Genomic DNA, 26,060 nt, shown 5'->3' on the forward strand with positions numbered 1-26,060 from the left:
ATGTTAAACTTGTCTTGTTGAACTGTATATCCCACAACTAACAGATTAAACTGCTTGCCTATTGATTAAAGAGTAGCCTTCAAATGTTTTATGTATGTGTCACAACAAAATTAAGTTCGTAGCATGTGTGACTTTAGAGTATGCTGTGCATACTTGTGACATCCAGTATTTGGCTTTGACATTTACAAGTTATTTTATTCGAAGAAGTATTTCGAGTTACAGGATCTACTGTGGCTGTGGGAAATGTGCATGGATAACAACTCCATGCTAAATTGTTTTTTTTTTCCGCCATTGGGTTTGATATCGAAAGGGCTACAAGATTCGACTTTTGTGATAGATGCTTCTAACTGCAGACTCCTCGCCTTTTGAATATTCAGCAGGAGTCCCACTAGATCCAGGAAATCTTTAGTAATTTATGCATGGTGATTGCTGGCACTGAGGCCCGCATCAACAGCGCCATGATCCAGAAGTGACGCAGGGGGACTTCTATAGGCACCACCCATGCTCGCTGACATCGGTTCCTTTCGCCAAAAGCTTTAAAAGTCCAAACGGAACTCAGCGCTTTCGCGCTATCCTCAATCTCTGGAGAAGATGCAAGGGGAGCACCATCCATCAGGTCACGCTCCCGAAGTTGCTCTTCTTCAAAGGAAATTCCAAGTTTTGTTGCACAGCTGCCAGAATGTCTGGGGCTGTCCGCCGGTGCAGCAAATTGACTTCCATGAAGCCAGGCTGCTGCTTTTTGGCATTTTACTAGCTCCCTGTGGCCCCCAAGGAGCCAAGAGGCCTTCCAACTGGGATTCTAAAGGTGGGTTTGCCCTGGGTGCCAGCTGGGCCCTCTGGATTTGCTTTTGGCTTCAGACCAGCTTCAGTCCCCTCCCCCCCCCCCCCCCCCCCCAATGCCACAACCCACGCTGGTACGTACATGATCCACCAATGCCGGTGCTATCAACTCTGGATGATGACGGTTAACCAATAGTGCTGTCTGGCACGGAGCTACCCGACCTCGCCCAAGGCTGCAAACTCCTTTATCTGAGCCGCAGCCTTTTAACCACCCTTCTCATTCTGATACTGTGCCTCTACCTTCCAGAAAGGCTCATGTTCTTTAAGAATTATTCGGTACAGACTGATAATGGGGGCTATGATGAGGGGATGAGATTGCCCAGTCTTACCAAGAGGACAACTGATATTAAGACGTCCAGGATGGCAGAGGTCTGGATACAGCCCCTGACAGTGGACTAGTTTCACCCTAGGGCTTGCCATGTAAGACAGGTCCTCCTCTGCTATGGTTGTGCGAAGAGCGACTAATGTTTTTGATCTTCAACCTCCAGCCCAGAACGTTAATGACTTGACTGAGATTGTGCACACTGGCCCGGCAAGTTCTGAGCCTCTATTCCCATTCAGTGTGGCTCTTACCGATACACTGTTGGGTACTTGGCCCAAACCCATCTCAACCCTACCACCTGTGATTTTCCAGGTGTCTTCACCTGTTTTTATGAGCCTTGTGGTGCAGGTTTCAGGAGGCAGAGTAAACTTGAACTCGTTCCCCACTACTCCCTCTGAAAGGGAATAGAAGAGGATAGAAACATTTGGTAAGTACAAGCCTGACCGTTAGCTCGGTGAATGCCAACTCTCACACGGAGTATTGCCCATGGTCCCAGAAGAAGCCTGGGCCACACTTTCTGGGCCATTCAGGATGGTTTTGAAGCAGCCTAGTTAACAATTTGCCATGGGTTGGATACGACGGACTCCCTCTACAAGGCTATTGGCACTAGCGTGGCCATTCACAGGTACTCCTGGATGCGGTCCACTGGCGTTTTGGGAGAAATCTGTGCCAGTCCTATGGACATTTTATTTGAGGGCTCCTGCCTTTTTTGGAGATGAAGCAGATTCAGCCGTGATGCGCTTAAAAAATAGCAAAACCACAGCGCTGTCTCTGGGACTCTCAGCTTCTACTCGTCATCCACCTCAGCACTTTCACTTCCTCGGTGGCTACAGGGGTTTTCTCTGCTAAGACCCCCAACCAGTTCCTCACCACAGCCTTTGCATGGCCATGGTGGCCGTGCCCGCAGGAGAGGGCAACAGGGAAAGTGTGCATCCCAGTCTTCTGCTCTCCCAGCTGCCGAACCTTGAAGGCTTCTGTAATATGTTCTTAATGGCTACACTTAGCCCTTTCTTGAAACTCTGCCGCATCTTCCACAATCCTCGGACTGGCTGATGGGAACTGTTGGTGACTTACAGTAGGAAGTGCAGGTTCTTTTGGCCAAAGGAGCCAAAGGGAGGGTTCCTGTAGAAATTGATTGTGGTTGTTATTGCCATTACTACCTGGTGCCAAACAAGGAGAGGGAACTATGTCCCATTCTCGATCTTAGCCCTCTCAGTGCCTTTCTGTGGAAAGACAAGTTCAGGATGCTCACCCTGTCCCAGGTACTAACTGCTCTTAAGGGTGGAGAGTGGATGTTGCGCTGGAGCTGCAGGATGTCTATTTCCACGTTCCCGTGCTGCAAGCCCACAGGTTCCACCTGCGGCAGGTCACGGGCATTACCAGTTCGATGTGTTCCCTTTTGGCCTTATCAGTGCCTCTCCCAGATCTTCTTGAAAGTGATGGCGGCTGTTGAAGCACATTGTCGGGGGTCCCAGTCTACCCGTATCTTGGTGACTGGCTGTTGAAAACTCTCGTCCCAGGCTATTGTCACCCACCTCCAGACTACGACAAACATAACATCTTTGGGTTCACTCTCAGTGTGCTGAAGTCATACCTCATGCTCCCCTTCATCTGAGCCATTCTGGACATGGTGCAGTTTTGCGCCTTTCTCCTGGAAAAGGGAGACCAGGGCATTCGGGCTATGATCCCAATACTTCAACTTCTGTCCAGGATGTCAGTGATGGCGACTCTGAGGCTGCAGGGAGTGATGGATTTTTGCATTCTGCTGGTGAAGCATGCTGGATGGCATATGTGGGATCTGTACAGGGACCAGAAATCCCAGTAGGGACAGCACCAGGGGGATCTCTCTGACATAGTCCAGATTTCAGAGGAGACTGCAAAAAATCTGCAGTGGTGACTGCTGGTAAAACGGCAAACCCTCTTGCTACCCAATCCTGTACTGACAGTAACAAATGCCTTGCTCCTAGGCTGGGATGGCAATTTGGTGCAGTGGAGCTCAGAGGCCTTTGGTCTCCGATGGATGCTCGTCTCCACTTCAGTCTGCCGGAGCTCCAGCTATCTGCTTAGCATCAAAAGGTTTCCTTCTTACATCAAGGGGAAGCTGGGGCAGGTGCTCAAAGGCAGCACCACCACCACCATGTTGTGATGCTTGCCAACTGGTGGGATCGCTCAACATCCGGGACAATGCCTCGCAGACTGTTGCGTGAATGGGGAGAACTTTTGCTCAGTCTTTTCGCCAGCACTGAGAACACACAAGGTCCGCACTTCTGCAGGTTGGAGGTTGCAAAGCATCTCTTCCTCAGGGACATGTTCTGCATTCTGTTGAATTCTGGACTCCTGTATGTTTTTCCACTGATATCTCTTCTGCCCCAAGTTCTGAAGATCAGGACTGAACAACTCATAAGCTTTTTTAGTGGCACCGGATTGGGACTGGGAAGTATGGTATTCAGAACTCCTGGGCATGAGCATCTGTCCTCCGATCAGGCTGCCCCTGTGGAAGGTACTCCTATCGCAGCAGCAGGTCTGGGTCTGGCACCCAAACTTGCAAACACCTCCACGTGTGGAGATTGAGTACATTTGAGCTTCCGCCTGACGTTGTTGACGTCATCCTGGCAGAAGTTGTTCATCAACCAATACTTTATACACTTGCCATTGGTACAAGTTTGTGACTTTTGTGCGACCAAACAGATTGACCAACTTCATGCTAAGGTCTCTAAAATGTTGCTCCTCTTGTTCCCCTTAGCCCAGCAGGGGCTTGCATTGGGTACTGTTGAAGAGTATCTGGCTCTGTCTGTCTTTTCTCTGGTTGCTGGACCAGCCCCTATTGCTTAAATCACCTATACTGATTCATTGTCTTAAGGGCTTACGGTATATGTTTCCTTCTCCGTTTATTATGACCCAGTGGGATCTATACTTGCTTCTGATATTCCACGTGTGTGCTCCCTTCGAATCACTCAACTGCTGTCCTTTTCGACTGCTCATCCTCGCAGCAGCATTTGTCATGGCCATAACACTGACACAGCGAGTGAGTGAACTACAGGCCCTCTCGGTCAACCCACCTTATACCACCTTACGGATGAGCTGGATTTACGGACTTGAGCCTCATGAAGTTTGTGACTTTGTTTTATGTTGGGCAGAACATCCCGTTCGATGGCATCTGTCGCTGTAGATACACATGGTATGCATGAGCTCGCCATCTGGTGTTGGGTCGGAGTGTTACAAGTTGTTTTTCTTCGAAGAAGTGTTTTCGAGTCACGGGACCGAGTGACTCCACCTTCTGTGCTCATTGCGCATGGGCGTCGACTCCATCTTCGATTGTTTTCTTTCCGCCATCGGGTTCGGACGTGTTCCTGTCGCTCCGAGTTTCGGAACGGAAAGATAGCTGAAGACGGAAGATTTTCGACGGTATCGTTGCGATCCGGTTAGAGATAGACACATACGACGACGCGTTGAACATCGAAGCGCTTCGGTGCCCTTCGGGGTAGATTTCGGCACCCCGTCGGGGCCTAGTCGGCCCGACCGCGTGGAGGACAACGCCGATGGATCGGACCCCGTTTCGATTCTGCCCCGAATGCCACAACAAATATCCTTATACGGACCTACACTCGGTCTGTAATCTGTGCCTGTCACCCGAGCACAGTGAAGAATCCTGCGAGGCCTGTCGGGCGTTCCGGTCCCGAAAAACTCTGCGCGACCGTCGAGCGAGAAGACTGCAGATGGCGTCCACGCCAAAAGAGCGTCGACAGTTCGAGACAGAAGAAGAACAGGAGGAATCCTTTTCCATCCAGGATTCAGACTCCGACGAGCTACACTCTACAAGAACTGTGAGTAAGACGTCGAGATCAAACCTTAAAAAAGGAAAGAAGGCCCAGGGGACGCCACTGCCAACCGGCCATGGCTCCACCCAAATTCTCGGTGACCAACAATCGGCACCGAAAAAGGCCCATTCAGTGTCGAGATCGTCCGACTTCGGTCGAGACACCGGCACGCAGCCTCCTCGAGACCGAGAGAGTGCTAAACAGAAGCATCGACACCGAGAGTTCGGTGTCGACACGGATCGACGCCGAGACAGTGGCGCCGAAGACCATAGAGGCCAAGAATTTTCGGCACAGAAAAAAAGGAAGGTTACCTCGGAGCCGGAAAAACAATCGACAGGGGTTTCGGAGCCGAAAAAAGCGACATCAGACCCTGTTTCTGGCTCCTACACTGAAGAGCATTCTATGTCTTCTCAAATGAAGAAACATAGATTTGAACAAGAACTGCAATCCACTGACGTGGATCACACGCAAAAGCGTATCTTTATTCAGCAGGGGACTGGGAAGATCAGTACCCTTCCACCTGTCAAACGAAAGAGAACGCTTCAGTTTACTCCTCAGCAACAAACAGCACAAAAGGTAACACCTCCTCCCTCGCCTCCACCTGTAACTCCGGCTTCGCCAACTTATACCCCGTCACATTCGCCAGCTCACACCGCCATGAGCCACGATGACCAAGATCAGGATGCGTGGGACTTGTACGACGCACCAGTGTCTGATAACAGCCCAGACACATACCCAACTAGGCCATCACCACCGGAAGACAGCACAGCCTACTCACAAGTGGTGGCTAGAGCAGCACTATTCCATAATGTGGAACTACACTCGGAACAAGTAGAGGATGATTTTTTATTTAACACCCTCTCTTCAACCCACAGCTCCTACCAAAGCCTGCCGATGCTCCCAGGCATGCTACGGCATGCAAAGGACATTTTCAAGGAGCCAGTAAAAAGTAGGGCAGTGACGCCTAGGGTGGACAAGAAGTATAAGGCGCCTCCTACGGACCCTGTATTCATCACCTCTCAGCTGCCACCAGACTCTGTGGTGGTAGGGGCTGCCAGAAAAAGGGCAAACTCACACACTTCTGGGGATGCACCTCCCCCAGATAAAGAAAGTAGGAAGTTCGATGCAGCCGGGAAGAGGGTTGCTGTCCAAGCAGCAAACCAGTGGCGCATCGCAAATTCACAAGCGCTGTTAGCGCGATACGACAGAGCCCACTGGGATGAGATGCAGCATCTCATTGAACATCTCCCAAAAGATCTGCAAAAGAGAGCAAAACAGGTTGTTGAGGAGGGTCAAAACATTTCCAACAATCAAATACGCTCCTCCATGGATGCAGCAGACACGGCCGCAAGAACCATTAATACGTCGGTTACCATCCGTAGGCACGCATGGCTCAGAACGTCTGGATTCAAGCCAGAAATTCAGCAGGCAGTGCTTAACATGCCAGTAAACGAAAAACTTCTGTTCGGACCGGAGGTCGACACAGCCATAGAAAAGCTCAAGAAGGACACTGACACTGCCAAGGCCATGGGCGCACTCTATTCCCCGCAGGGCAGAGGATCTTATAACACCTTCCGCAAAACACCTTTTAGAGGAGGGTTTCGGGGTCAGGCCACACAAGCTAGCACCTCACAGTCCGCACCGCCCACCTACCAGGGACAGTACAGGGGAGGTTTTCGGGGCCAGTATAGAGGGGGGCAATTCCCTAGGAATAGGGGAAGATTTCAAAGCCCCAAAACCACTACCAACAAGCAGTGACTCACATGTCACACACCCCTCCCACACAACACCAGTGGGCGGGAGGATACGTCAATATTACGAAGCATGGGACAAAATAACTACAGACACATGGGTCTTAGCAATTATCCAGCATGGTTATTGCATAGAATTCATGCAATTCCCTCCAGACATACCACCAAAATCACAAAATTTAACAAAATACCATTCACAGCTTCTAGAGATAGAAGTTCAAGCACTACTGCAAAAAAATGCAATAGAATTAGTACCAAGCACACAAATAAACACAGGAGTTTATTCACTGTACTTCTTGATACCAAAAAAGGACGAAACACTGAGACCAATTCTAGACCTCAGGGTAGTAAACACATTCATCAAATCAGACCACTTTCACATGGTCACACTACAAGAAGTGTTACCATTGCTCAGAAAACACGACTACATGACAACCCTAGACCTCAAGGACGCATATTTCCATATACCAATCCATCAATCACACAGGAAATATCTAAGGTTTGTATTCAAAGGAATACATTACCAATTCAAAGTATTGCCTTTTGGTTTAACAACCGCTCCAAGAGTATTCACAAAATGCCTAGCAGTAGTCGCTGCACACATCAGAAGGCAGCAAATACATGTGTTCCCGTATCTAGACGACTGGCTAATCAAAACCAGTTCGCTCACACAATGCTCAAACCACACAAATCAAGTCATACAAACCCTCTACAATCTAGGGTTCACCGTCAACTTTGCAAAATCAAACATTCTGCCAAGCAAAGTACAGCGATATCTAGGAGCCATAATAGACACGACAAAAGGAGTAGCAACGCCAACTCCACAAAGGATCCACAATTTCAACAGGGTCATTCAACACATGTCTCCAAACCAAACAATACAAGCAAGAACAATACTACAGCTCCTAGGCATGATGTCCTCATGCATAGCCATTGTCCCAAACGCAAGACTGCACATGAGGCCCTTACAACAGTGCCTAGCCTCACAGTGGTCTCAAGCACAGGGTCACCTTCTAGATCTGGTGTTGCTAGACCGCCAAACTTACCTATCGCTTCTATGGTGGAACAGTATAAATTTAAACATAGGGCGGCCTTTCCAAGACCCAGTGCCACAGTACGTAATAACAACAGATGCTTCCATGACAGGGTGGGGAGCACATCTCAATCAACACAACATAAGAGGACAATGGAACATACATCAAACAAAACTGCATATAAATCATCTAGAATTATTAGCAGTTTTTCAAGCACTAAAAGCTTTCCAACCAATCATAACCCACAAATACATCCTTGTCAAAACAGACAACATGACAACGATGTATTATCTAAACAAACAAGGAGGAACACATTCAACGCAGTTAAGCTTGTTAGCTCAAAAAATATGGAAGTGGGCAATCCACCATCAAATTGGTCTAATAGCACAGTTTATTCCGGGGATCCAGAATCAGCTGGCAGACAATCTCTCTCGAGATCACCAGCAAGTCCACGAATGGGAAATCCACCCACAAATTCTGAACACCTACTTCACACTCTGGGGAACACCACAAATAGACTTATTTGCAACAAAAGAGAACGCAAAATGCCAAAACTTCGCGTCCAGATACCCACACAAGCAATCCCAAGGCAATGCCCTATGGATGAACTGGTCAGGAATATTTGCTTACGCTTTTCCTCCTCTCCCTCTCCTTCCTTACCTAGTAAACAAATTGAGTCAAAACAAACTCAAACTCATTTTAATAGCACCAACGTGGGCAAGACAACCCTGGTACACAACACTGCTAGATCTGTCTGTAGTACCACACATCAAACTGCCCAACAAACCAGATCTGTTAACGCAACACAACCAACAGATCAGACACCCGGACCCAGCATCGCTGAATCTAGCAATCTGGCTCCTGAAATCCTAGAATTCGGACACTTACAACTTAGCCAAGAGTGTATGGAAGTCATAAAGCAGGCCAGAAGGCCATCCACTAGACACTGCTACGCAAGTAAGTGGAAAAGATTTGTTTGGTACTGCCATCATAATCAGATACAACCACTAGAAGCAACTCCAAAACATATAGTAAATTACTTGCTCCATTTACAAAAAGCAAAGCTAGCCTTCTCTTCTATTAAAATACACCTTGCAGCAATATCTGCATACCTGCAAACTACATATTCAACTTCCTTGTATAGGATACCAGTTATCAAAGCATTCATAGAAGGGCTTAAAAGAATTATACCACCAAGAACACCACCTGTTCCTTCATGGAACCTAAACGTGGTTCTAACAAGACTCATGGGCCCACCTTTCGAACCCATGCACTCTTGCGGAATACAATTCCTCACTTGGAAAGTTGCCTTTCTCATCGCCATTACATCTCTAAGAAGAGTAAGTGAAATTCAAGCGTTCACAACACAAGAGCCTTTTATACAAATACATAAAAATAAGGTCGTCCTACGACCTAATCCAAAATTTTTACCAAAAGTTATTTCTCCATTCCATCTAAATCAAACGGTAGAACTACCAGTATTCTTCCCACAGCCAGATTCTGTGGCTGAAAGAGCACTACATACATTAGATGTCAAAAGAGCATTAATGTACTACATTGACAGAACGAAGAACATCAGAAAAACTAAACAGCTATTTATTGCATTCCAAAAACCTCATGCAGGTAACCCAATATCAAAACAAGGTATAGCCAGATGGATAGTTAAATGCATCCAAATCTGCTACCTTAAAGCAAAAAGACAACTGCCCATTACTCCCAGGGCACATTCAACAAGGAAAAAAGGTGCTTCAATGGCCTTTTTAGGAAACATCCCAATGCAAGAAATATGTAAGGCAGCCACTTGGTCTACGCCTCACACATTCACCAAACACTACTGTATAGATGTGCTATCCGCACAACAAGCTACAGTAGGTCAAGCTGTATTAAGAACTCTATTTCAGACAACTTCTACTCCTACAGGCTAAACCACCGCTTATGGGGAACTAACTGCTTACTAGTCTATGCATACCATGTGTATCTACAGCGACAGATGCCATCGAACTGAAAATGTCACTTACCCAGTGTACATCTGTTCGTGGCATCAGTCGCTGAGATTCACATGGACCCACCCACCTCCCCGGAAGCCTGTAGCAGTTCAGAAGTTACCTTCAATTTTGTACATTTGTATATATATTACTTAATCCTTTAATAGGTACATACTTACATTTTTCATTGCGCGGGCACTATTACTATAGTACAACTCCTACCTCACCCTCTGCGGGGAAAACAATCGAAGATGGAGTCGACGCCCATGCGCAATGAGCACAGAAGGTGGAGTCACTCGGTCCCGTGACTCGAAAACACTTCTTCGAAGAAAAACAACTTGTAACACTCCGACCCAACACCAGATGGCGAGCTCATGCATACCATGTGAATCTCAGCGACTGATGCCACGAACAGATGTACACTGGGTAAGTGACATTTTCATTCCAGCATTCTTTGCTTCACCTCGACCCTCTGGGGAGGCAGAGCTACTCCTTCGATTAGATCCAAAAAGGACCCTTTCTTTCTATATTGATAGTATCAGAGAAAAGCAGGTGGATGATCAACTTTTTTTTTTTAATTCACTGGAGCACAGAAAGTCAAGGTTGTGCACAAGAGGACCATCTCACTCTGATACGTGCTCTACATTAAGATCTGATGTGCTTTGGCCAAAAGGCCGCCTCCAGACGTCTTACGGGTTCACTGTAGGTTGCTACCACTGTGTTGGTACATAGCGTGCCTGTCCTGGAAATTTGCTATGCAGCAATGTGGGTTTCCCTCCATACGTTCACTATTGGCTAAATAATCTGGTCCGTGGAGAAGGGCCTACGTGACTTTTTGAGACCCACCCCCTGGGTGACACTGTTTTGGTATCTATTCAAAAAGTGAGGAATCTGTGGTTAAAAGTCTCTATCAGAAGAACAAGTTACTTTCCTTCTGGTAGAGACTCTTGTTTTCCTCCCAGAAGGTGGTGATTGTTTAATCATTCTACCCTGTTCTTGTGCTTAGAGCCAGAATGCCATTTTTTGCACAGCTGTCTTGCTTTCTGAAATTGTCATACATTAATTCATCCTGAAAAGGCTACAATAATGGGTTAGGAGCATCTATTTACTCATCCCGTCGCAGGGAAAATATTGGCCCAATCCCTTAGGATGAAGCAAACTGAGACTGTGCTTCAAAAGGGAGGCTTCACTTCAAGGAGTAATTCGTATCAGAAGTCCTCCTGATCCAATGCCCAAGAGACATCCCCTTAAGCCCCACCACCACAATTGGAGTTTTCAACCACTCCACCACCACTGCCTCCACCAGCGTCACCAGAAAGGTTCCAGCGCTCCTTTTCTGACCTAGGCATCCCCTTTGGCCCTGCTAACCCTGATGATGCACCCTTCTTGACAAGTCCTACAGAAGACACTTGGGTTGACTATGATGTAGATACCTAGGTAATTCAGACCTCGATCACTGCCCCATCAGGGCATCTTCCCGGATGATACCACAGCATATCATAAAGTCATCCAATGGGCAGCGCCCTTCCACAAGCACATGCACGTCCTCCATGAGGAAGAGGACTTCCTCACTATGACACACACAGTATCCGAGCGGATGGTGCAGTTCCTTCCTGTTCTCAGGGGCATGCTTAAATTTACCTGTGAGACCTGCAAGGAACCTGTGAGGGCAAGGTTAGTTACACCCAAGGTGGAGAAAAATATAAGCTCTCCCCTAGCGACCCTGCTTACCTCACATGCCATATTGTCATGCCAAAGGTAGGCGAAAACATCAAAGGAAGAGTGAGAGGATGCTGTAGTAAAGAGACATTCACCTCCAAACACCGACTTTCCTTGTCGCCCACCAGATCATGCGTCATTTGGGGGGAGACTGCAAGGTTTCCTTCCACGGCTGGGAAGAAATCGCCCCAGACCATTGGATTCTCAAGATCCTTCACAGCTACTGCCTAGAATCTCTCACACCTCTCTAACATCCCACCCTGCAATCATAGCCTCAGCAGAGAGTTACCTTGCCTTCTCCAGGAAGAAGTAAATGTTCTTCTCTTGGGACCAATACAGAGAATCTCCTGTCCACTGCAGCATGGGTGTCTACTCTGGTTACTTCATCATTCCCAAGAAGAACACTTCCCACAGGCCTATCTTGGACCTCAGACCCCTCAACAAATTCATCCTCTTGGAATATCATCTTGGAATATTTACTTTTGAAAACCCTACAGAATGTTACTTTTCAGCTCCAGCAATGTGATACATTAAATGACGGAGTTAGACCTCATAGATGCCTGCTTTCACGTACCTCTCCACCCCTCCCACCGGCACTGCCTCCACTTAATGCTAAGTGACAGCACTACCAATTCTAAGTACTGCCTTTTGGAGTTGTCCCAAGGGTGTTCATGAAGTGCTTAGCAGTGACAGCTGTTTATCTAAGGACAGGCGGCCCGTGTGTTCCCCTATCTTGATGATTGGCTTAGCAGTGCCTAGCCCACTCATGCTGCAGTTTCCCTGCTCCACAGCTTGGGATTCACCATAAATGCCACCAAGTTCCCCCTTCAATCCCTGCAGGCCCGGCCCTTCCAGGGGTCCCTCATAACTGCAACAGCAGGCAAAGCCTACACCAACCAGCAAAGTGTGTTGGCATTTCAGCGCCCTCTGCCTCTTTTTCAGCCTCATCACTAGCTTACTATGAAAACTGTAATGTGCGTCCTAGGTATCATGCCCTCATGCATCGCCATAGTTCTTGATACCCGGCTCCACTTACACCCATTGCAGGAGTGCCACCTAGCGCAGTTGTTACAAGCAGAGGAACATTGGGAAGATCTAGTGTTGGTGAAGGTCTGCACCATCGCGGTCTGCAGTGGTGGAATAGCAACAACCTGTTGCAGGGCAGGCCCCTTGTAGATCCCCATCCCCCAGGTGACAGTTGCCATGGAAGTATGTCTCAGGGTGTGGGGGCCAACTAGATGACGTGACTGTAGGAAATCTACCTTTTCACAAATTTAACAAATTGGCATACTCCTGTTAGGAGTATTTAACTTGCCTGGAAGTCCCTATTGTATGGCACAAAGTTTACCCAGGGCCTGGAGGTTAAATGCTCCTAGTTGACATCAGCACCTATTGTCCCGTCCACTATAGTGGCAGTGAAGCTTGACTTGAGGCCTACCAGTATAGCCCGATTGTAGCAGTGTAAAACTTCAATTCATCTTATCAAAATAAACTCTTTTGACAGGTCAAAACCTCCCTTTTAAATATTATTAAGTCACTATCATGTAGGCCTTGTGGCCAACAAACTGGGCTGCATGGTATTCAAAAGTAGGACATGCAGAAATTCAGTGTTCACATGTCCTTACAGTGATGAGCACCCAAAAACTAATTTTTAGTGTGGCACAGCTGTCCTATGTAAAAAAAAAAAAAAAAACTAGTTTTTAAAAAAAAATAGAGTCAAAATCGCTATCCTGTATCTCGGGAATGGAACTAGCTAGAAAAATATTTTTTAATTGTTTTTAAAAATCCAATTCAATAGTGGTCCGATTTTTTGTAAATATTAAAGGAAAAGTAACTTTTAGAAAGTTACCTTTGTCTTGCCAAGCATAAATGCTGCACCTACAGGCACCCACTTCAAAACACCCTGGGCCAATGGTAGAACAGAAGAGGATTTTGCCTGCGGTCTGTGACCTGATGAAGCATCTCATCTTGGTGGCTCCCACTTGGGTGAGGTAGTCTTGCTGCTCAGCGCTCTTTGAAGTGTCCTTCAGCCCACATGATAAGCCCCCAAAAAGTCAGGCCTTCTCACACAAAATCAAGGCTAGATTGGACCCCATGCCCCAGACAGCTAAACCTTTAAATCTGGCATATGAGGTCTTAGAGTCTGGCTATGTTAGTCTCCCACAGGAGCGCATAAGTAGCCTCCGCAAGTCAAACCGACCCACTGCCTATTCACATTAAGCTGCAAAGTGGAAACAATTTGTCCCCTTTTTCATCCCCAAATTACTAAACCCTCTGAAGCCTAATTTCAATGATCTTGCACCTGCAAAAGTCAGGACACATCTACACCTTCATACGGTTATACCTCACCACTATTTCTGCCTACATGAATAGTGTAAAGAAATGGCTCCATGTTGCAGTTACCCCCCACTTTTTGCCTGATACTGATGCTGACTTGACTGAGAAGTGTGCTGGGACCCTGCTAACCAGGTCCCAGCACCAGTGTTCTTTCACCTAAAATGTACCATTGATTCCACAATTGGCACACCCTGGCATCCAGATAAGTCCCTTGTAACTGGTACCTCTGGTACCAAGGGCCCTGATGCCAGGGAAGGTCTCTAAGGGCTGCAGCATGTATTATGCCACCCTAGAGACCCCTCACTCAGCACAGACACACTGCTTACCAGCTTGTGTGTGCTAGTGAGAACAAAATGAGTAAGTCGACATGGCACTCCCCTCAGGGTGCCATGCCAGCCTCTCACTGCCTATGCAGTATAGGTAAGACACCCCTCTAGCAGGCCTTACAGCCCTAAGGCAGGGTGCACTATACCATAGGTGAGGGTACCAGTGCATGAGCACTGTGCCCCTACAGTGTCTAAGCAAAACCTTAGACATTGTAAGTGCAGGGTAGCCATAAGAGTATATGGTCTGGGAGTCTGTTTTACACGAACTCCACAGCACCATAATGGCTACACTGAAAACTGAGAAGTTTGGTATCAAACTTCTCAGCACAATAAATGCACACTGATGCCAGTGTACATTTTATTGTAAAATACACCACAGAGGGCACCTTAGAGGTGCCCCCTGAAACTTAACCGACTATCTGTGTAGGCTGACTGGTTCCAGCAGCCTGCCACACTAGAGACATGTTGCTGGCCCCATGGGGAGAGTGCCTTTGTCACTCTGAGGCCAGTAACAAAGCCTGCACTGGGTGGAGATGCTAACACCTCCCCCAGGCAGGAGCTGTAACACCTGGCGGTGAGCCTCAAAGGCTCACCCCTTTGTCACAGCCCAGCAGGGCACACCAGCTTAGTGGAGTTGCCCGCCCCCTCCGGCCACAGCCCCCACTTTTGGCGGCAAGGCTGGAGGGAACAAAGAAAATAACAAGGAGGAGTCGCTGGCCAGTCAGGACAGCCCCTAAGGTGTCCTGAGCTGAGGTGACTCTAACTTTTAGAAATCCTCCATCTTGCAGATGGAGGATTCCCCCAATAGGGTTAGGATTGTGACCCCCTCCCCTTGGGAGGAGGCACAAAGAGGGTGTACCCACCCTCAGGGCTAGTAGCCATTGGCTACTAACCCCCCAGACCTAAACACGCCCTTAAATTTAGTATTTAAGGGCTACCCTGAACCCTAGAAAATTAGATTCCTGCAACTACAAGAAGGACTGCCTAGCTGAAAACCCCTGCAGAGGAAGACCAGAAGACAACAACTGCCTTGGCTCCAGAAACTCACCGGCCTGTCTCCTGCCTTCCAAAGAACTCTGCTCCAGCGACGCCTTCCAAAGGGACCAGCGACTTCTGAATCCTCTGAGGACTGCCCTGCTTCGACGACGACAAGAAACTCCCAAGGACAGCGGACCTGCTCCAAAAAGACTGCAACTTTATCCAAAGGAGCAGCTTTAAAGAACCCTGCAATCTCCCCGCAAGAAGCGTGAGACTTGCAACACTGCACCCGGCGACTCCGACTCGGCTGGTGGAGAACCAACACCTCAGGGAGGACCCCCGGACTACTCTACGACTGTGAGTACCAAAACCTGTCCCCCCTGAGCCCCCACAGCGCCGCCTGCAGAGGGAATCCCGAGGCTTCCCCTGACCGCGACTCTCTGAAACCAAAGTCCCGACGCCTGGAAAAGACCCTGCACCCGCAGCCCCCAGGACCTGAAGGACCGGACTTTCACTGCCGAAGTGACCCCCAGGAGTCCCTCTCCCTTGCCCAAGTGGAGGTTTCCCCGAGGAAGCCCCCCCTTGCCTGCCTGCAGCGCTGAAGAGATCCCTTGATCTCTCATTGACTTCCATTGCGAACCCGACGCTTGTTCTAACACTGCACCCGGCCGCCCCCGCGCCGCTGAGGGTGAAATTTCTGTGTGGGCTTGTGTCCCCCCCCGGTGCCCTACAAAACCCCCCTGGTCTGCCCTCCGAAGACGCGGGTACTTACCTGCTGGCAGACTGGAACCGGGGCACCCCCTTCTCTCCATTGAAGCCTATGCGTTTTGGGCACCACTTTGAACTCTGCACCTGACCGGCCCTGGGCTGCTGGTGTGGTAACTTTGGGGTTGCTCTGAACCCCCAACGGTGGGCTACCTTGGACCAAGAACTGAACCCTGTAAGTGTCTTACTTACCTGGTAAAACTAACAAATACTTACCTCCCCCAGGAACTGTGAAAATTGCACTAAGTGTCCACTTTTAAAGTAGCTATTTGTGAATAACTTGAAAAGTATACATGCAATTGAAATGATTCAAAGTTCCTAATGTACTTACCTGCAATACCTTTCAAACAAGATATTACATGTTAACTTTGAACCTGTGGTTCTTAAAATAAACTAAGAAAATATATTTTTCTATAACAAAACCTATTGGCTGGATTTGTCTCTGAGTGTGTGTACCTCATTTATTGTCTATGTGTATGTACAACAAATGCTTAACACTACTCCTTGGATAAGCCTACTGCTCGACCACACTACCACAAAATAGAGCATTAGTATTATCTCTTTTTACCACTATTTTACCTCTAAGGGGAACCCTTGGACTCTGTGCATGCTATTCCTTACTTTGAAATAGCACATACAGAGCCAACTTCCTACAAATAGCAGGGAGCATTCTTTCTTAATTAGGATCTTTGTCATAAAGCCAGACATAGAGGTCCTCAATAGGATCATACCTCTTAGGGTGCCTCCTTCTGCATGGATTCCTACTTTTGTGCTCACCAGGCTCATGGGTCCCCACGTCCAACCCCTGCACTCTTGCCCTTTACAGTTCCTCTTCTAGAAAATGGCTTGCCCCAAAGCTATAACTGCCCTCAGACACATCAGTGAGCTGCAGGCACTTACATTTCAAGAGCCTTTAATTGAAGTTCAGAGAGACAGGGTTGTTCATGGAACTAATCCTTAGTTCCTCTTAAAAGTAGTATCCCTTTCCTCCTCAGTCAGACTGCTTCTTTCCGCAACCAGGCTCTGTAGCAGTGCGATCCCGTCATACTTTTGACATGGACCTGGCTCTCCTGTACTATAGCAATAGAACTAAGCCCTGCCACAGGTCTGACCAACTGTTTGTGAACTTTGTAAAGCCCCACAAGATCTATCCAATCACAGAAGAGCTCATAGCTAGGTGGATATTAAAGTGCATCCAGACACGCTGTCATAAAGTGAAAAGAACCCTACCTCTTCCCTATAGGTCTCACTCCACCCAGATTAATGAACCAACCGTGGCCTTTTTAGGCAATCTCCTTAATTGACATATGCAAAGTGCCCACCTGGTGAACGCAGCATTTGTTTACCAAATATTATTGTGTGGTGATCCTAGCCCGTCAACAGGCTGTGGTTGGCTAGACAGTATTAAGAACTTGTTCCAGACATCTGCACCGTGCACGGGCTAGCTACCACTTAAAGAGGGTAGTGCTTTACAGTCTGTGCAGAACATGTATATCTACATCCACACGTGCTACGGACATAAAACATTAGTAACCTTGTAAGCCTTTTCTTGCGTGTACTGCTGTAGATTCACATGCGCCTCACCCACCTCCTCGGAGCCTGTTTCTGCTGCAGATCTCTCCTCTTGTCACCTCATTTCTTACACTAATAATACGCATGGTCACCAAACAACCTTCACTTGGCAATGCATATGTGTACTCTTGCGCTCTGAAAAACAATGGAACATGGGGTTTGTGCCTACACGGATTGCCCACAAAAGGCGGAGTCACAGTGCATACTGTAACTTGAAAGACTTATTTGAAGACACGCCATCTTGTTAGGCTCAGACATTTGCAAGTTGTTTAAGTATGGATAGCATGTTAATACCACAGTGCCGCACGCTAAGAACTTATGCTTACATGGTAAGTAAAATTTTCCATGTTTTCAATCCCAGAGAACTGTCTGACTTGTCCAGTCCTCTCAACGATTCTGTGTGCTTAGATCACCTACCTCATGAACTGTGACCACTCCAAAGACTAAAATAATTCATCGTGGTGGCTATTTCTTCTCCTACTAGACATGTAAAACTTGGAACTCCCTTCCCATGAACAATCATGATCAGTTTTGGAAGGCATTGAAAACTAGTTTTTTCTTTATGTAATCACTTTTCAACTGCTTACCTGTTACTTTTGCGCCAGGCCGCTACATTGTATTCGCACGCTACATTAATTGAATGAATAAATACATATAAATAATGTTGAATGTCTTAAGGACCTCTTGTAACATGCCATCTGACACACATCTTGAGTGGTGAGCTTGCATTTATTTTATGCGGTCTCGAGCATCACTTTAGCGAGCGTCCGCAGCTCTTATGATGAAACTCATAGGTATCAATCTAAGCACTTTTGCTTTACTCTTAAACCACCCGTTGTCTCCCACCCTAGGCCTCGCTTGTGATGTTGACATGTCGTTGGCCTGTGTCTGCCTTATTCCGCAGTGTCTCTGTTGTGTTCACAGAATGGTAAAGTGTCAAAGAATAAGCACAAGAAGTTAAAGCGGAAAAAGAAACGCCAGAGCAAGCTCCTGGAGGAACGGCTGCGGGACATCCAGAGAATGGAGTGCCTCGGGGAAAGCGAGGATGGGAAACCGGCTTCAGAGGTGCCCGCTGATGGTCTGCCGCCACTCCATGCTGCCCATCAGTGCCCTTCCGCACCCCACACGAGGCTTCCACAGCAAGTGCCGGGCTCCAACGAGGAGCACAGGGGAGAACGTAAGGCCCAGCCTATGGCAAGACGGGGATGGTTTGGGGAAAAATAATGGAGTGAGTGAATATCCACTATCACGTTCACACCGCACCTTACTTAGAGTTTGTATCACAAAGCATCGTATAAAAGCAACCCAGCCAAGCATCTTCAGTATAAACTGAACACTTGTGGGCATTTTAGGATCACACAGAAAGACCTACACTTTTAATATCTTTCAAACAAAAAGTCACAGTCCTTCTAATACAAGACATACCTTAGCCATGTTACGCAGAGAGAGGAAGACACAGAGCCTTTAATACAAAAAACATAAGCACCTTTGTAAGCAGAGTTAGAACCTTTTTGTACAAGGTTTGTGTCCAAGCACTTTGCAGTGTCTTTAATATAATTGTAGCAGAAGTGTTTCGCCACAACCCCCAGTACAATGGTATATCACTGTTGTATTCTCACTGATATTCATACAAGTCAGCCGTTTCCACACTCATGCAAGATCCGGGGACATAACCTTTTATATTTTTCCACTTTAACAGCAAACATGCCACAAACTACAACATTAGCTGTTTTTACTTTTCTTTTTTTACCAGTTAGCCAAAATATAGGACAAATAGAACACTTGGCTGAAAACACCAACTAGAAAGCAGTGCAAAAAGGAATTGGTGGTCCAATGCAAAGCATAATACCTCAGGAATTAAACCATGCTCCTTTACGAACCTTGGAAGACTGAACTATCCAGTCATGGCCTGGAGGGTGTCAGGCATTTCACGCGTTTCACCTCTGTGAGAAAGATCCTTAACACAATCCTGTTTTGTTTTAAGCTTATTTGGGCTACAAATAACAATGTTTTCTTGGATTTAGCTGCATTCGACATCTTAGAAAATGTTCTCAATTTTTACTTCTTTTCTGAGGGAAAAGCATTTACTTTCCCTGACTTTTATTGGTGGCGTTTCTCCTTCTAGTGCTTTTGGTCACTGAACCAGTGATAAAAGTCAGACCTATAGAGGTAAGATGTCAAGGACTAATGATCACAGTATCTGTGTGGTTTGCCTTCCTAATCATTCCATCAAGGAATGTGGGATTTGCCTGAAAATGTTGCCAAAGGAGGCTAAGGAACATAGAAGGGGCTTACCTCAGGGCAAAGAAACCAGACATTGGACACAGAGAGCATTTAGTTCTTCCTCACATGGAGAAGTCATCTTTCCACACTCCCTTCCTCCAATGTTACTTGTTGTACCACTTCTGGAGGTGAGTGTGCAGCAGTTATTGGTCACCAGCACTCCCAATCCCAGTCGATAGCGAGGCGTTGTCATTGTGGCACTGGACATCAAGAGACAGCAGTCGAGGCATACCCATTTATTGAAATTTAGCGGTTCAGAAATCTCATGGTCAACATCAAAGCACCTGTCGATATCGGTGGACATTTCCACGTGGGATGCTGTCTGTCGCCCATCTCCTTCTTCAGCCAAAATCTGAGTCTCCTTCTGTGTGTAAGGGCGGGAAGGGAACCACCTCAACTTCTCCATCTTCAGATACTGAAAATGGAGCTGGCCCTATCTCTTCATATGATGTCCCGATTCACCCTCCTCTGCCACATTTCCTGCACAAGATTTTTTCCCCGGCAGTCATGGGACGTCACAGTTCATCCACATGCTGAAGAACCGGTCATTAACCCCTGTCAGGAAGATTTGAGGTCTTCCAGTGAATGGCGTCACGTGTTCAGAAATGTCACAATCAGGATAGTAGCTTAAGCAGCATAAAAAGAGAGAAGGATGCTGACCTCCATGGCATCCTCCACACATTTCGACTGGTTTACAGAAACAATGAAGATGGCAGACTATAAGAGGATTATTTACAAACTCAAGACCAAGTAGCCATTTTTTATGCAACCTGGGACAGTTTTTCAGACCCATCTTGTTATATCCCCAGGCTTATAGAAGGGGCGGGCACCTATCATCTTCACAAACCACCTGGACCCTCACCTGATTGACTAGAACCCGCCCATCTGCCCTGGATATATTTGGACTACCATATCCATTCAACTGTCCTCCTGACTAGTGAAGACTCACAGCACACACCACTGTCCTCACTCCTCTTGTCCCTTTTCCTTTTACATGATTCGGTCCAAAGCCCATGTTTGTGGTGAATAATGTGGATTCTTCCCTGACCACATTTCTTTAGACTTCTGTTGCGTCTTCTTTTTGGTTGAGCCAGCATGATAACCAGAGAAGAATTAAATGTTTTCAGGTAGTACCATAACATTGCTAATGGACATTGTTGAGTCCAAAAGCATCTATAGGGTGTTGTCAGCATGTAACAGAATTTTCTGTATTCCAGCCGGCGTGGAGGTGCCCACTAACGAGGAGCATTGGCAGAATTTAGTAGTGGGTTTTAGAGCCAAAATGAAACGGTGGGGGGACGCACGGACGAGTCTGCCTTTGGGTGATGAGTGCATCAGCTAGAAAGCCATTACAGGCTATGTGTGCCGAGGGATTTGTATAGAACTAAAGTACCTTGCTTTTATAGTCCTCACCCAGTTATGGTATCTTCAAGGTCCTAAAAAGGTAGGCCATTCTGCATGATTGAAAGCTTTTGTGGCATCTAGAGAGAGAGCCATTATTATCTTTTTGATAGTACAAGGTGTTATCATCTTCAGTAACTCTGAATCTACCAAACAGTAGTCCATTGGAGTAGTAACAGTTGTTTCCTTAGACTTCCTTGCAGAGAGGCTATGACGTTATACCAAGCAGACTGTGGTATGGAACACCCTAACCAAAAGTGAGAAGATAACAGCATTTAATTCGCCTTGCACCAAAATGCTGTTTGAACCGGCGTTCTATCACTGCGCACATCTCCGTCCTTTTGACCTTGAAAAATAACCTTTTCTGATGGATACAACTACCTGTGGATTCCTCACCTTATGAATTCTCCCAATGCGCCAGCATTTGACGGAAACATTTCTTCCCAGCACTTCACGTCGACGAGGACATCACAATTGCACTGCTCCACATGCAACTCCGTCTGACGTCATCGTAGCAATAAGAGGTCCTCGCCGGCATGCTGACGTCCGTTCCCTTTTTTTCGTGGCTTTGACGCGAACGTTTTTTTCCTAGCTCTCAAACCGCTACTGTTTCGAAGGTGTCTTGTTATACTTGTTACAATGTCCCCACCTAAGAAATCGGGTTTTAAACCTTGTCGTGAGTGCGAGGGTCGTATGTCAGTCACGGATGCTCATGAAGACTGTGGTGTCTGAGTTCAGACCACGACGTGGAAGGGTGCGTGTCTTGCCAGAGGATGGATCCAAAGGTGTTAAAAGAAAGAGAGGCTAAGCTCTTCTTAGCAAAAGTTGAGAGGACACAAGGGTCATCGGAGATCTAAGACAAGGGACTTTTCATCTCATAAGTCGTCGAGATCACATAAGAAGTGGTGCTGGCATGATTCTCAATGCCGTTCTTCTAGAGATTGGTCTCGATCTCAGTCCTCTTTGAGACGTCGTACGGCGTGGGAGGTCAGTCCGACTGTATCTCCCCAACCTCAGAGTCCTCAGGCTTCTCCGGCGCCATCACTGATCGAGGTGGTCGAGTCTCCAGCGAGTCCTCTAACTCACTTTTTACCTGTGTTGGTTCAGAAGCCGGTGACGCAGGTTTCAGATCCGACCCAAGTGCCGCAAGACTAACAGAGGTTTCCTGCCTTCTCGACTCCGGGTGCAGATCCGGCGGCTTTTCTGAATGCTATGTTCGGCATTTTTAATAAAGCTATGGCCCCTGCTGGTGCACCGGCTGGTCCCATGGGTCCATTAGCGTTCTCCTTGGGTTCGCCGGCTCCATACTAGTCTGCTCAGTTTGTGCCTCTCCATCAGGCTGAGGGTGCTGGTTCAGTGCCAATGACGTCGGCCTCAAATAATGCCGATGGAGTCAGTACCAGCACTGGATGGGTCCTGGTCGGGACGTAGTGTATCTCCATCATCTCTGTAGCTTTTGGTTACAATTCCATTTAATTGCCCATTCTCAGTAGGAGTGCACAAGAGTTGGAGATTAGAAAACCGGTATGGTTACCACTGACTTAGAAACAGTTTCAACTAAATTCTTTAAATTGAAGGATATTGCAAAGTGATAACATTTCCTGCCACATTTACTAAAACAGTGGAAAGATCAGTACACTGATTAAGGATCATTTCCTTGAAAGTCTTAGGGAAATGTTTCCTCTGGTTGGAAGGTATTCCCCCAGTCCGCTTGCCCCAGGAATTGAATGCACTTGTTCTAAAATGATGAGAATTCCTTCCAAGCCAATGCGCATGACTGATTCACAGCACCTTTCTTGGAAAGTTGTTGTTTTTGTAACTATTGCATCTGTTAGGAAGGTGAGTGAGCTTCAGGCTCTTTGTCCCGATGAGCCCTAAACAATGTTCCTTAGTTAAAAAAACGGGCCACTAGGAACTCCTTTGCCTTTTTTCCCTGTAGTTCTTTTTTCCGTATTTTCACATTAATCAGACCATTTCCTTGCCTACTTTCTTTTTTTCCAAATCCATCATCTGCAGCGGGAGGGCTTTACATGCTGTTGATGTCAAGGGTGCCCTACATTATGTGGACAAGGTTAAGGAGGTTGAAAAGGCCAAACTGCTCTTTGTTAATTATGAAGCTGTGCTAAGGGTAGCTGTGTTCTGTTTAGGATCTGGGTTCTAAACAGACCATAGCTAGATCAATAGTTTCTTGTATTGTCATGAACAAGCTGAGAGGCTCTTACCTGGTAGGTCTATGGCCCATTCCTCAAGGGTAAAGGGGGGCCATGCAGCACTGATGAAAAATAGATCTATTTCTGACATTTGCAAGGCCTCCATTTTGACCATCAGTCTATACCTTTACTAACTATTATTATCTTGGCTTAGGGTCCAAGATAGGTGCTTTGGTGGGTCTTCTTCTTGTAACTTATCTGTCTTAGAGAGCAGTTCTCTGACCCCGATCACTTTTAAGATTTGATTAGTTTGTGGCTCTATTTTGCCTATTATGAATTTTGGGGTGAATACTATGGTGACTACGACAACTTACTTGCTTGTAATCGTAGGTCTTCACTTGGATATTCGCTCGAATTCATTAAAAAAGTCACCCACTTCCCTGAGTTTTCGACCTTTTGCTCCAGGAAACCAAGTGCTTAACTGACACCCTTGTGGACATGATGGGATAGTGCAGGTTTCCAGGATTCGTAAAGGAGCAGGGCTTATTTCCTGAAGTGTGTATTCTTTGGATTGAGGCACTATTTTCTTCTTTTTTTTGTTTTGTTGTAAATACACTATTTTCTAGAGTGCTTTTTGTCCAAATTCACCATAGTGGGTAGTTGGTAAAAAGAGAAAAACATAGCTACTGTCATTCTTATACATGCTTTCTGTGTATTTGATTTAATTGGAAACATGAAAACATGAAAAGAAAATATACAAATTAGTGTTCCGTGATCCTGAAGAAGCACAGAGATATTTGGTTGTAAATGAATTGCAAAGGAATACTATGCTGCAGAAGCTAGATCACAAGTAAGTTACCTTTCTTTTTTAGCTGTCAGACTCCGACTCCACTTGCCGTCACTAACCTCTCACCCCACCCAACGTATGTCTCCTTTCCATTCCTGTGAACTGTCTCCTCTCATCCTCGTCTGCTCCCTCACTTCCTATAGGACAGACCTAGAACTTTAGCTCTGCACAAACCTGTCCTCTAATACTCCAGTGTTTTTTGGATTTTTGAACATTATTGAAATATTCTCATACATGATTGTGGATTATCTGCATGAGATGGGTGTTTGTCATTGTTGAACTGGTTTAAGGGTCAGTCATCTGCAGTTGTGATACTTGCACCAGTGCTGGATTCTATACTATTGTGGCATTTGTATAGAGCTTTATATCCTTGACAGGTGCTTTCATTTGCACTTGGGCGTCCTGTGGGATTATGGTTGGAACAATGTGTTCGATGGCATCTGTCGCTGTAGATACGCATGTTCTGCAATAGCTCGCCATCTGGTGTTGGGCCGGAGTGTTACAAGTTGTTTTTCTTCGAAGAAGTCTTTCGAGTCACGGGACCGAGTGACTCCTCCTTTTGTGTCCATTGCGCATGGGCGTCGACTCCATCCTCGATTGTTTTTTTTCCGCCATCGGGTTCGGACGTGTTCCTGTCGCTCCGAGTTTCGGAACAGAAAAAATAGTTAATTTCGGAAGATTTTCGTCGGTATTGTTGCGTTCGGGATCGGCATACTTACATTCAACACCGCATCGAAGATCGAAGAGCTCCGGTGCCCTTCGGGGTAATTTTTCGATCCTCCGTCGGGGCCTGGTCGGCCCGACCGCGTGCTGAAGAACGCCGATGGAACGGACCCCGTTCCGTTTCTGCCCCAAATGCCACAATAAATACCCCTACACAGACCAACACTTGGTCTGCAACCTGTGCCTGTCACCTGAGCACAGCGAAGACACCTGCGAGGCCTGTCGTGCGTTCCGGTCCCGAAAAACACTCCGAGACCGTCGAGCCAGAAGACTTCAAATGGCGTCCGCACCGACAGCCCGACGGGAGTTCGAGGAACAGGAAGAGGAAGGTACCTTCTCGATCCAAGACTCAGACTCCGAAGGATTCGACGATACACAAACCGTGAGTAAGACGTCGAAAACCACACAAAGAAACATTTACAAGGCCCAGGGGACGCCACTGCCACCAGGCCATGGCTCAACCCATAAAATCGGTGACCGACCGTCGGCACCGAAAAAGGCCCAAACAGTGCCGAGATCGTCCGACTCCGGTCGAGACACCGGCACGCAGCCTTCTCGGGACCGAGAAAGTGCTGGAGACAAGCCTCGACACCGAGATGTGGACACGGCTCGACGCCGAGACAGCGGCACCGAAACAGATCGACGCCGAGAGGTTTCGGCCCCGAAAAGGAAAAAAGTCACCTCGGAGCCGAAAAAACACGCAGACAAAGTTTCGACGCCGAAACAAACTGCAAGCAACCCAGCTTCAGGCTCTTATACAGAAGAGCACTCGCTAACCTCCCAAATGCAGAAGCATAGGTTTGAGGAAGAGCTACAAGCAACTGATGCGGACCATACGCAAAAGCGTATCTTCATTCAGCAGGGGACAGGAAAAATAAGCACCCTTCCCCCCATTAGGAGAAAGAGAAGGTTGGAGTTCCACACGGAACAAGCACCACAACCAAAAGTGGTGAAAAGAGTTACACCACCACCCTCTCCTCCGCCCGTGATTAACGTTTCACCAGCACAAACGCCATCACACTCCCCAGCTCACACCACCATGAGCCAGGGTGACCAAGACCAGGACGCATGGGACCTATACGACGCCCCAGTGTCAGATAACAGCCCAGAGGCATACCCTACAAAACCATCTCCACCAGAAGACAGCACCGCGTACTCTCAGGTGGTGGCTAGAGCAGCACAATTTCACAACGTAAGCCTCCACTCAGA

The 26,060-nt window shown here is 47.1% G+C and overlaps 1 protein-coding gene across 1 annotated transcript in view; it reads left to right on the forward strand.

Moving 5' to 3' along the window:
• SRPK3 (SRSF protein kinase 3) overlaps positions 1 to 26,060 on the forward strand; it is a 207,685-nt gene that overhangs the window by 136,839 nt on the left and 44,786 nt on the right. Inside the window, exon 10 of the mRNA XM_069209420.1 lies at positions 18,372 to 18,624. Within this exon, the coding sequence (XP_069065521.1) occupies positions 18,372 to 18,624 (253 nt within the window). The remainder of the gene's footprint in view (positions 1 to 18,371; positions 18,625 to 26,060) is intronic.

The sequence above is a fragment of the Pleurodeles waltl genome, chromosome 10 (assembly GCF_031143425.1).
Source record: "Pleurodeles waltl isolate 20211129_DDA chromosome 10, aPleWal1.hap1.20221129, whole genome shotgun sequence".
NCBI lineage: Eukaryota > Metazoa > Chordata > Amphibia > Caudata > Salamandridae > Pleurodeles > Pleurodeles waltl.